Source organism: Narcine bancroftii, chromosome 3 (assembly GCF_036971445.1).
Source record: "Narcine bancroftii isolate sNarBan1 chromosome 3, sNarBan1.hap1, whole genome shotgun sequence".
NCBI classification, from domain to species: domain Eukaryota; kingdom Metazoa; phylum Chordata; class Chondrichthyes; order Torpediniformes; family Narcinidae; genus Narcine; species Narcine bancroftii.
This window is the reverse complement of record NC_091471.1, coordinates 325,308,338-325,320,921: the sequence shown is the minus strand read 5'-3', so window position 1 is coordinate 325,320,921 and position 12,584 is coordinate 325,308,338. Positions and strand designations below refer to the sequence as shown.

General features: G+C 45.8%; 1 protein-coding gene across 1 annotated transcript; it reads right to left on the bottom strand.

Moving 5' to 3' along the window:
• Positions 1-6,908: 6,908 nt before the first annotated feature.
• On the bottom strand, positions 6,909-8,280 carry LOC138756868 (probable G-protein coupled receptor 139). Its single transcript, XM_069923262.1, has 2 exons — positions 7,956-8,280; positions 6,909-7,816 (listed from the first exon to the last, which is right to left on the bottom strand). Exons 1-2 carry the CDS (start codon positions 8,278-8,280, stop codon positions 6,909-6,911), a joined length of 1,233 nt encoding a protein of 410 aa, XP_069779363.1.
• Between the last annotated feature and the right edge of the window lie 4,304 nt (positions 8,281-12,584).

Genomic DNA, 12,584 nt, shown 5'->3' with positions numbered 1-12,584 from the left:
GTCGGACAACCACATCTCCCCTCTCCATTTGGATTTGCGAATTCACTCGCAAGCGTCAGCTGATTTTGCAGTGACCGCTATTTCCCCCCACCCAGCCCCCCCAGAAAAGATTTCACTTTTCATATGTAACAAAGGTCACTCTTTTAGTTCCCTCCTTATTCCCTCTATTCCACTTCCTTCCCTTATTAATTCTTGTCTATACTATCTATATTTTCCTCTAAATACGGATACATTCATGTATGCACATTATACATATACACACATATACCTCTTTACCCACATACATATAAATCGTGGTCATTTTTACTCTTATTACATATCTTCATCTCTCTGATTATTTTGTAGTTGTTCTGCAAATTTCCTTACTTCCTCGATCCGAGAATAGTTTTTTTTTCCATAAGATCGTTTTCGATGTATTGAACTCCTTTCTCTTCTTCAGGAGTTCAAAACTTATGTGTCTTTTTAGTTCTCAGTCTTTTGTACTCTCGTTACATGTCTTCATCCCTCAGTCTATTTTGTAATTGTTCTGCAAATTTTCATGCTTCCTCTGGATCCGAGAATAGTCTGTTTTGTTGTCCTGGAATAAATATTTTCAATACCGCTGGATGCTTTAGTATAAATTTATACCCTTACTTTCATAAAATCGCCTTTGCTGTATTGAACTCCTTTCTCTTCTTCAGGAGTTTGAAACTTATATCTGGATAAATGAAGATTTTTTGCCCTTTGTACTCCAGTGGCTTGTTGCCCTCTCTTACTTTTTCCATTGTCTTCTCCAGTTCCTTTTCTCTTGTAGTATATCTTAGGAATTTTACTAAAATAGATCTTGGCCTTTTTTGTGGTTGTGGTTTAAAGGCCAATGCCCTATGTGCCCTAATTTCTTTTTTAAGTCCTCTACCTCCATTTCTACTGCTGCTTCCCGCTCTTCCATCTTGTCCATCCTCTTTCCCATTTCTGTTAAGGTCATATCTATTTTATTCATTTTCTCTTCTGTATTGTTTATTCTTCTTCTTAAATCATTAAATTCTTGCGCTTGCCATTCTTTAAATGACTCCATGTATTCTTTAATAAGAGAAAGTATATCCTTTATCTTGCCTTTCCCTTCTTCTTCTATTTCACTGTACTTTCCTCTTCCTCTTCTTCTTCCTCTGGGTTGGCCATCTGTTGTTTCTTTGTTGCCCTTTTCTTCTCTTCTTTCTTGTTTTCGTTGTCTTCTATGTTCTCCTCTTGCTGCAGGTGTTCTGCAGCTGTCATTGCCGGCTGTGGAGATCGACTCCCCAGCTGGTCACCCCTCCCGTCGTTGTGTTTTTTTGCATGCGCGGTTGCGCACTTTTACTTGGCTCAGCGAGCCATTTTTGTAGTCCACTTTCTACCGACCTGGGGGAGCGGGTTTCTCTCTCCACCGCGGGCCTCTTCGAACAGGTAAGGCCTTCTCCTTCTTCTTCCGTTGTCTTCTCTTCCTCTCTTCTTACCGTTGTTTTCGATTTTTATTTTTTCGTCACCATCTTCTTTCCACCTTTACACTCACTTTTCTTTAATTTTTATTTTTGTGCCTTTGTGTTTTCCTTTGTTTCTTCCGACTTTTTTGGAGAGGGCTGGAGTTCACCGTCCGGTCACTACTCCATCACGTGACTCCTCCCCTGTGTCTACCTTTTCAATGTGTTTCAAGCCCAGAGGACTCCAAACCCAGCAGCAATAGATATTCACCAAGACAAATGGTTATTGAAGCAAAAGTTTCCTTTAATCATCTTAAACATGAAAACAGAATCACACTTTAACTTCTCATTATTGACTTGACTAACCTAAATTAACCCCCTTCTAATTCTAAGCACACGTGTATGTATTGGATGCATGTAAGTTCAGAAATGTTCTTGGATTCACAGTCCAATCTCACTTCTCATTCCTTCAGGCAATTCTTATACTGTGCACGGAATTTTACATTTATAAAGTTCACCAGGCTTTGGTGCTTGAAAGGTAAATTATTACCGCTCAGGAAGAGTTTTATTGTTTTTTTAGAGAGAGATTCGTTGTATGCAGACACCCAGAACTTATTCCTTTTTTAAATCAGCCACTTCAGTGTCTTGCCGAAGGAACTTGTCCCCCTCAGGGTTCTAAACATGATCACCTCTTTCTTTCAGGTCTCCACAGAGTTCCTTTTCGTTTCATTTATTCCAAGTGAAATATTAGACAGCCATTCCTCTCCTCTTGCATGAACCACAATGGCTTTGACCAGGCTGAACTAAGCACTCACAACCCGTCTTCCAAATGGGGTTTTCCACAAACTTGCCAGCTTGTCCTGTTTCAGTTCAAGTTGCTGCTGCTGCTTTAAAATGGTAAAATCGATCTCTCTCTCTCTCACACACACACACACACACACACATTCACAGGCTGAAAGCCTGCTTGACTCTCTCTGCTTGCAAATCTACATGAACCGACTAGAACATCAAGTTCCACTCCAGACAGAATGCAGCTCCGACAAGCTCTTTCATCCATTGCCTTTTTGAAAACTACAATGCATTAGTGAAGTCTCTCGGGCACTCTCCAAAGCTTTTGCAAAGAATGTTAGCCCCAACATGTCTAGCATGAGCAGAGCTCCAATATTGTAAATACAATCTGTTCTAAAGTGTTTGTATGTGACCCACACTAAAAACCTGCCACAATTTATCTCCAAAAATATTTCTATATTCTGTCACAACTCTAAGTATGCAGCACGTGGACCTACCATCCTATGGCCTTTACAGGGACTTGCCAAGAGGAGTAGGGCTGGTTGATGCAGGTACCAGGATGTATTGCTTTTAATATGGTGGGAGGTAGAATAGGGGAAGGAGTAGCATCACTGGTCAGGGATAATATCATGGCTATAGAAAGGGAGGATGCTGCTGAGACAGTGTTGGTGAATGTCAGAAATAACAAAGGAAAAATCACTGTACTAGGCTCACAAATATCTAGGGACACCGAGCAGCAGAGAAGCAGGCAGATTTTGGAAATGTGCAGGAAATACAGGGTTGTTGTTATGGGAGACCTCAGATTACCTAATTTTGAGTGACACACCCTGATTGCAAGAGGAACAGAAGGGACTGAATTTGTCAAGTGTGTTTAATAAGGATTCTTGCCACAGAAGGTTCTCTCTGTATTGCACAGTCAATTTATTTACATTCGTCAACTGTTTACATTTCTTTATTTGTTTACATGTTTTACGCTGTGTACCATTTATTTTTTCCACTACCAATTAGTGGTAAATTTGCTGCGGCATTAGGAAAAATGATTTTCGGAGTTGCATGTGATGTGGTGTATGTGCAATAAATCCGATATTTGAAATCTGAATATGACCAGCCGACGAGAGGAGCGGCTAATTCAGGGTAATGAACCTGGTCAGGTGACAGACCTCTCAGGGTAGGGTGGGGGGGTGGGGAGGAGGAGAGCATTTTGATGAGAGTGACCACAACTCACTGAGATTAAGCATAGCTATAGACTGACAGACAGAATGGGAAAGTGTTTAATTAGGGAATGGGCAATTACTAAGCAATGAGGCTGGAACTAGCGAGAGTAAATTCGAAACAGGTGCTCAAGGGTGAAAGCACAGATCTAATAGGGATCTCTTGTGCTGAGTTGAGGCTAGGTCTTTCCCACTGGGACAGGAAAAGGATGGTAGGAGAAGGGAACTGTGGTTGACGAAAGAGGTGAGGCAACAAGTCAAGAAGAAGAAGAAGAAGAAGAAATTAGATATAGGAAGCAAGAAACATGAAGTGCTCATGAGAAGTACAGTATCTGGTACCCAAGGAGGAGCTAAAAAGGCCCAGGAGAGCTCAAAAGAAACATGAGAAGCCTTGGCATGTTGAATTAAGGAGAACCCATTAAAAAAATACTGACAAGCATCAGAACAAAAGGGTGTGGGGGAGGCTAATGGGGTGGGTGGTTGTAAAGACAGGAGATGATAGGTAGAGAAAGTGGAGAGGGGACAGCAGCAACGAGGGGAAGGGGCAATGGTAGGCTGGGTGGCTGAAAGAATTGGAAAGACAGGAAAGAGTAGGAGAAAGGACAGGTGAGCAGGTTTAATACAAAGCAATAAAGTGAATGTTCATGCCTTGTGGTGGAAAATAAGGTGTTCCTCCAATCTGCAGGTGGTCATGGTGGGAGAGTACATAACGCCATGGACCCGGAATTGAAATGGTTGGCCACCAGGAGGTCGCTGTGATTGTGAACTTCGAGGAGGTGCTGAGCGAAGTGACCTCCCAGTCTGCGACTGTGTGGAGACGGGCGGGGTTGGAGGTGAAGGACGGGGAACAATGCTCTTGGTCTGGAGGGGTGGGGGTAAGGAGGTGTCACGGGGCGATACCAGTGGAGGAAAATCCATGGGTAGGGGAAAGAGAGGTCATCTCTGATGCCCCCGAGGAGAGGAGAACAAAGTGCTGCTGGCGAGATGTTTCCTGGGATTTGGCGAGAGACCGCTGAAGGCTGAGCCTGACTTCTGACACTTGTGGCTCTCCGCAAGAATCAAGGATTCCCGGCTCTGGTTTCCCAAACCATGAGTCTGGATGCAGCTGATTAAAGCAGCACTTACAGCGTAGTGGGGAATCGGGGAATCCGGCTTGGGATTGGGAGAAGGCAGAATAGGCGCAATATTCACTCCATGGATGTGGGACGAAGCGAATATGGACGTGACTGATCCAGCATCACTGTTTTCAGCTCATTTAGTTCAAAGGGCTGCTGTGGCGAGAGTGATTCAAATACTGGGGCAATTCTGGAAGAACTGGGACTTTCCAGGGCGCGGTTACAATCTACACGACCTATCCCACCCCCTTGGCTACGATCTGGGTAAAGCAGAGGGGGAGGTTCCTGGTGCGCTAAGAAGAACAGAAGGTCGTGACATGTCGGGGTTTCTCAGTTTTGATGCGAAATATTTCGGTATATTCAGGAATTATCTGGGTGAATAGAGCGAGAGGATACGCACTGATGGTGAGGTTGTTAATGTACCGGATTATCATTTTCAGATTAATGGCATCATGAAGAAAGGACGTCAGCGCCTGTACTTCTTCAGGAGTTGGCGGAGATTTGGTATGACACCGGAAACCCTGGTAAATGACCACAGAGATGAGGGGGAAAGTGTAATGACCGGATGGGTATGTCTGGTATGGGGACGCCAAAACCCCTGAGCATAAAGTCCTCCCAAAGGTAGTGGACACAGCCCAGGACATCCATAAGCAAAACCATCCCCACTAATTAGGCTCTGTTCTCGCTGCTGCCATCAGATGCCCCAAGACTCGCCCCCCACCCCCCAAGGTTCAGGACCAGCTGCTCTCCCTCCACCATCAGACTACTCAACAACCAACTCCATCAGGGACTCATTTGAGATCTCTGACTTGCTCATGTTCATGACTTTGATCTTCTCTCTGTATTGCACAGTCAGGTTGTTTATATTCGTCTACGTTTACACGTATACGCTGTGTGCAGTTTTCTACCAATTAGGGAAATTCTGCCTCGACTGCAGGAAAGGAATCTCAGGAATGAATGTAATGTCATGTATGTACTCTGACAATAAATCTGAAATTCAGCATTTGAGAACAAAGACTGGCAAAACTCCATGAGACGCAGAGAAAAGAACCCCAGCTATTCTGTGAGAGAATCCAGAACTGAGGGCGGTGGGGGGTGACATTGTTTCAAAATAAGGCATGAAGAACTGTTATCTCTCACTCCTGGTCTATCTTCATGGTTACATGTAAAGCAGAAGTTAATCCTTGTCGTTTCTCTTCGATAGTTGTGAGTGTTTGGATCTCATTTTCTCAAAGTCTGATGGAGTTTTCGATTTGTGCAAAATAGAACGGCTTTCATTCTTGAGAGGCTGTGGAAATTTAGAAAGGTCCCGAGACGATCGAACCACCCCTTTCCCTATAGGCCACTCTGTTGACTTCCCAGTATGTAAATCATGAAAATCTGCCCGTGTTTGAAATAAAAACACAATGATGGAAAAAGTCAACATGGCAAACAGTGTCCTTTATGTAGCAAACCAACGTTTCGAGCTTGAGCCCTTCATCAAGGTGTGGGCAAAGCGGTTTGCAGGCGCCTGAACGCAATGGGTGGGGGGGGGGGGGGGGAGGGGAGGAGCACAGTCTCACAGACAGATGGTAATAGGTGGATAAGGGACACCAGCCAACAAGTGGGGGGGGGGGGGCGGGCAGGAAGAGGAAAGGAGACAGAGGACAAGGAAGAGTAGGCGTATAGAAACTGAGACGTGGCTGTTAATGCCATCCGAATATTGGTTGTTGTTCCGTCCATATAGGGGCCCTGATGGTTTGACAATCGTGCCAAGGTCAGACCTGTCAACACGATTGGGGAGCAGAAATTAAATGGTTGGTCACTGAGAGATCACTGTCACTGATGCGGACGGAGCGAGAGAGAGAGAGAGAGGCGCGAGGGAGAGGGTCTTGCCACCACTTACAGGTATTATCTGCAGGGTTTTTGGCTAAATCTTTGTAACACTAATCATAGTTACATATCCTGAGTAGAAGAAAATATATAGTAGCGTGTATCTCTCTCTCTCTCTCTGTGGTTTCTTGAGATGGACGGGCATCAACGCAACGCGAACGAGAATACCAGGTGGTGTGGGAAAGATCACCGTTGGTGATAGTAGACGGCAGAGAAAAAAAACTTGGAACAAGCCAGATGTATTCAGAAAGTCCAAAGTTCAGGATCAGACGACACCTGTCGACATGAAAACAGAGTGAGCGGCTCCAGTTGAATATCTGTCCTAGGAAGAGAGAAGGGGAGGAAATGTGACTCGCGAAGAAGTGGTTGGAGGGTCTCTTGGTCATCGAGAGTGGGCGAGGATGGGGCGACGTCGGCGGCAGAGCTGTGGGTTGAACACGATCCAATTTCTCTGCCGTAGCTGGTGTAGGAGAAAAACATGGCACGATTTATTCGCCTGATGTAACTAATTTCCTGATCCGACGCAGCGGGTATTTGACCGCGTTCTTTAGCTCCTCTCTGAATTTGCTCTGAGTCACGGTGTAAATGCACGTGTTGGTGCAGGAACCGAGAAGCTGCAACATTCCTGACGCGTTCTCGGTGATGAAACGGGGATCGTAGGCACTATATACATACTCTTTGGAAATTCGTCGGTAGAAGTAAAACACCACCTGCGTCACCCACAACAACAGGAAACTACCGGAGATGCTGAAAAGCAAAACAATGGATCTCCTTCGGTTCTCCATCTCCGGGTCCTTCTCGTTCTCCACGTTGCCGCAGCCCCTGAGCAACCTGCGGACTCTGCTCGCCACTAAAATCCGCTTGACCGTCAGAGTGTTGAGCAGCAGGATTAGAAAGAACGGGACACAAGGAGTTAAAATGCGGTGAAACATGTCAAATGTCGACCAGACGGGAGAGGCCATAAAGGCTTGTTTCAGGGCACAACCCCAGGGAATACTGCCAACAACTTTTATAGGTTCATATATGATGCCCCACGGTGTTGTCTCCAGGCAGCTCAGCACACTCACTGTTCCGATCACCACCGCCGCCGTTCTCTCGGTGCAGTATTTGGCCTTGAGGTTCTCGTAGCAAATGGCGAGGAACCGGTCAAAGGTGAAAGCGACAGTCAGCCAGACGGAGGTCACGGTCACGGCAAAGATCAGCCACATCTTGAGACAGCAGACGGGGGTGATATAGAGGAACGTGGGCGGGAAATGCAGGTCCACTGTCCACCTCAGCAGAACGTCGGAGAAAACGACCAGGAGATCGGCCACGGCCATCCCCACCACGTAGCAAGTGACAGACCCGGAGAGACCGCACTTCCCCCGGGACAGGATCACGATGGCCACCAAGTTGGCTGTAAGAGAGAGAACGGGAGTAGATATATTACCGATCACACACGGGAGCCAAAGTGAGAGTTTGAAATTGAAATTTAGGCATAGAGCACGGTAACAGGCAATTTCGGCCCACGACCCCGCGCCGCCCAATTAACTTACTCTCCCCGTACATTTTGAACGGTGGGAAGAAGCTGGAGCCCCCGCGGAAAACCCTCGCAGACACGGGGAGACGGTAAAAACTCCTTCCAGTCAGCGCGGGATTCGGTCGCAGCGTGGCTCGAACCGTTACACAAACCGTGGTGGATACATCGATCGCTTCAAACTTCGGATTGACGGAAGAAGCAGGCGATGAAGGAGACTGCAGCTGCTGGAGGATTAGAACAACACGCAGAGGTGGGAACTCACCTGGCGGCGACGGAAAGGGACAGGCATCGGACGTTTCGGGCCTCAGTTCTTCTCCAGTGGTTGGGGAGTGCGTGCACATTCTATGGTGGGTTGCAGACCTGATCTGGATGACATCGCTGTGCAAGTGGAAGGGGCAGGGGAGCGCAAGCGACGAACAAGAGTCAGTGAGCGATGGCTCAGCTGACCTCGAGGCATCTGTTTCTCATGCTGAATGCAGGGACGCCAGGTGGCGGCATCGATCCAATAAATAGAGCCTCATTCATCCGCTCCCTGTCAGCGGGAGAGCAACAGGGCGGCGATGGATTCGAACAGATGCAGAGCCTTCAGGCACAACCTCACATCCCGATGCTTCCACTCACGCAGATCCCGAGGCAGAGGAGGGCCGACAGCACAGCCTTTGATTCAGCGACCTGGTGCCTGGTCCAGGCCTACATGATAACAACTGCATTTCGCAAGGGAGGGGATGGTGAACAAGGCGGACGACGCATGGGACAGCGCACTGAGTCAAGAGACGTAAGGTTAAACAGGTTAGGACTTTATTCCCTGGAGCGCAGATTTGATGGAGGTATTTAAAATTATGAGGGGGATAGGCAGATTAAATCTATTGTCCAAGTTCAGGGGGAACTTCTTCACACAGAGAGTGGTGGAACCAGCTACCAGCTGAAGTGATGAATGCGGGCACATTTTTAACATTGAAGATGAATTCGGACAGGTACATGGATAGTAGAAGTCTGGAGGGGTATGGTCTGGGTGCAGGTCAGTGGGACTGGGCAAAAAAATGGGTCGGAACAGAATGGAAGGGCCGAAGGGGCCAGTTTCTGTGGTGTTCCATGGTTCTATGGTCATGGTAACACTAAGCAAGATGTTGGTGCCAAATTAATCTGCTGAAGGAGTTCAGCGGGTCGAGCAGCATTGCTGGGAGAAAAATGAACGATCAAACGTTTTCGTTCCGACCAGCAGCGGATTCCTCTTTATTTGACTGAATGCATTAGCGCCTCGGCCCCTCTTGTTGATGTCACGTTCTGAAAACTTTACCCAGACGCGTGGGTCCGTGTTTCCCGTAAACTGCTTGAGATTCAAGTTCAACGCACACATCAATTCGCACCAGTCTTAGTTGCGGACTCTTTCCAATTCCTCATCACTGCCTCGCGTTGCATGTGAGTCGAGACATCGGGATGTGTGTGTGAAAGCACAAGGCACAGGGCGGAACGGTTACCGTAATGCTATAACAGCGACCAGGACCAGGTTCGAATCCCGTGCTGTCTGTGAGAAGGTTGTACGCTCTTCTCTTCCCCACTCTCAACCCCGTGTCTGTGTGGGTTTTACCCGGGGCTCCGGTTTCCTCGTATTTGTTAAAATGTCCCGGGAGTTGTCGGTCAATAGGTGGCAGAGGCTCGTGGGCCGAATGGCCTGCTCCCGTGCTGAATATCGAAAAGACAGCAGATATTCAATCCCCTCCCCGAAGACAGAGAACTGCGCAAAGTACCATGACAGACCATCACCTCGCAAAACAATCCCCTGCCCTGCTTAAACCAAACCATTGGCCTCGCAGTGCGGCCATGACCTGCCCAAGCTTGCAGAGACGCCATTTGCTCCTGACTGAAGCTGTGGGAAGGTGGGAGAAATTGCAGTCCGTTTCCGCCAAAGGCGGCTTACCAGGAATCCCAAAGGCCGCGAGTAGAGGAAAGTAAACTTGGTTTATAAGAATGATGACTGGATAATTCATTTCAGAGAGAAAACGTGGCGGCTGCTGTTGTCCCGGAACCCACAGCTCTGACACATTCTGAGCAGGTACATTCAAAGCAGTTCATTTTTATACAGGGATCAGTCCCCGGTGACACCCCGCTGCATCGTCTCTGATTTTCCTGATTCCCATTCATTTGAACGAACGCATGACATCAACGCCGTGGCCCCTGGTGTTTATGTTCTGCACAGTTTACCACAGCTGCCACTCAGTCACACGCATGGCCTCAGCTGGATTGTTGTTGAACAAGAGAACGTCGCCAAACAATTAGTGATGCCTTTCAAAAACTTGTGTGTCTGCTTTGACCACACATGTACTGAATCAAGCGGGAGAAACAGAACTGGCTGATCGGTCCATCGGTTCCAGAAATAGACCTCATGCCTTCTGGTTTGCAGCGACCTCCCCAAACCCCAGACGCAGAGAACGGCAGCTGTTCCGCCCAGCTCCTCCCGCTCGCCACTTTTACTGTCCGCAGTTCATCTTTGTGGAGATATTCGCCGTGGCTAATATTTTCTGACATTGTACGCAAATGCTGAGTGTATTCGGCTCTTTATAACCATATAACAATTACAGCACAGAAACAGACACGTCCATTCCGAACACCTTCTCCCACCCTTGACCCGCACCCACCCCATAACCTTCCATACCTCTCTCGTCCATATACCTATCTAACTATTCCTTCCATAATAAGATCGAGCCGCATCCACCAATTTGGCCGAAAGCTCATTCCACATTCCCATCACCCTCCCAGGGACGAAATTCTCCCCTCATGTTTCCCCTATACTCCCCCCTCCTTCAATCTCAATCCATGCCATCTTGTTTGAATCTCCCCCACTCTCAATTTAAAAAGCCTGTTCACATTGACCCTATTCGTCCCCCTCGTAATTTTAAATACCTTTATCAAATCACCCCTCAATCTTCTACACTCCAGGGAATAAAGTTCCCTGTTTAACTTTTCCCTGTAACTCAAACCCTGAAACCCAGGCAACATTTTTGTAAATCTTCTCTGCACTCTCTCTATTTTGTTGATATTCGGCCTAAATCGACTAAAACTGCACACAATATTCCAAATTTGGCCTTATTAATGCCTTTTACAACTTCAACATGACATCCCAACTCCTGTACTCAATATTCTGATTTGCAAAGATCAACATACCAAAAGTTTTCTTCACCACCCTATCTACATTTGACTTTCAGGGAATTATGGACTAGAATTCCTAAATTTCTTTGTTCTACTGCACTCCTCAATTGTCTACCATTTAACTTGTATCACCTTTGCAGATTATTCCTACCAAATTTTAGCAATTCACACTTCTCAGGAATAAACTCCATCAGTCCATGTTCCTAACAATCCCATATCCCACTCCAAGATTGAATACATTCCTCACCGTCCACAACACCACCAATCTTAGTATAATCTGCATATGTACTAATCCAATTTACCACCAGTTCATTAATATATATGACAAAAAACACTGATCCTTGAGACACTCCGCTAGCCAGCAGTGTCCAATTGGACAAACAATTTTCCACAACGACTCTCTGGCATCTGCCATCCAACCTTTGCTGAATCCATTACACTACTTCAACATTAATACATAACTAACGTCTTATGGGGAACCTTGTCAACGGCCTTACTAAAGTTAATACAGTCATCATTCACAGGCTGTGTCAACTGTCTTAGTAACTTATTTGAATAGATTCTGTAAGATTTGTTAAGCATGATCTACCATGCACAAAATGATGTGGACTCCTAATCAATCCACGTAGATCCAAATAATTGTATATTCCATCTCTAATATCACTCGTCATTAATTTATCTACTACCAATGCCAGACTCAGAGGCCTATAATCACCTGGTTTATCTTTAGACCTTTTTTTAAATCTGTTGGACAACATGAGCTGCCCTCCAAACCTCCAGCAACTCCCCGTTAGCTAATTACATTTTAAATGTTTCTGTCAGAGACTGCACTATTTCTACACAAACCTCTCTCAAGGTCCTAGGGAATATGTTGTCAGGATTTGGAAATGTATTCACCTGTTTTCTCTATAAAATAGCCAATAATCAATAATCAGTATTCCTGATCTCACAACTAGTTTTCCTTACTTCACCTGAATCAATATTTCTTTCCTTGGCAAATGCTGAAGAAAAGTTTTATTAAAATTTCCTCCTATCCATTCTGCCTCCTCACATAATTAAGGGGCCCAATTATATCCCTCACTATTTTTTTGAATGTACCTCGGGTAACCATTTGGATTTATTTTGACCTTGCCTGCGGAAGCAGCATTATCTTTCCTTTTAGTCTTTCTAATTCCTTTCTTAGATTTTTTTTCCATTCTTTATATTCCTCGAGCATGTCATTTATTCCCACTTTCTATATCTATTGTCCACATCACTTTTCCTCCAAACCAAATTCCCAATATTGCTTGAAAGCTAAGGCTCCCTATATTTTTTTAACCTTTCCTTTAATCTTCACAGGGACATACCAACTCTTAAAATTTCCCCTTTGAACATCTTCATTCTTCCCAGAAAATAAATTATCCCAATTCACACCCTCTAATTCCTTTCACATTACCTCGAAATTAGCCTTTTTCCAGTCTAGAAATTCAACCTCAGGCCCAGCCCTATTTTCTCCATA

What these genes read in the sequence shown, in the direction of transcription:
- LOC138756868 (XM_069923262.1), bottom strand. Translation starts at nt 8,280, where the DNA reads ATGTGCACGCACTCCCCAACCACTGGAGAAGAACTGAGGCCCGAAACG. An exon ending in GTTCAAAATGTACGGGGAGA is followed by an intron (nt 7,817 to 7,955) that starts GTAAGTTAATTG and finishes TCTCTCTTACAG; the next exon opens with CCAACTTGGTGGCCATCGTG.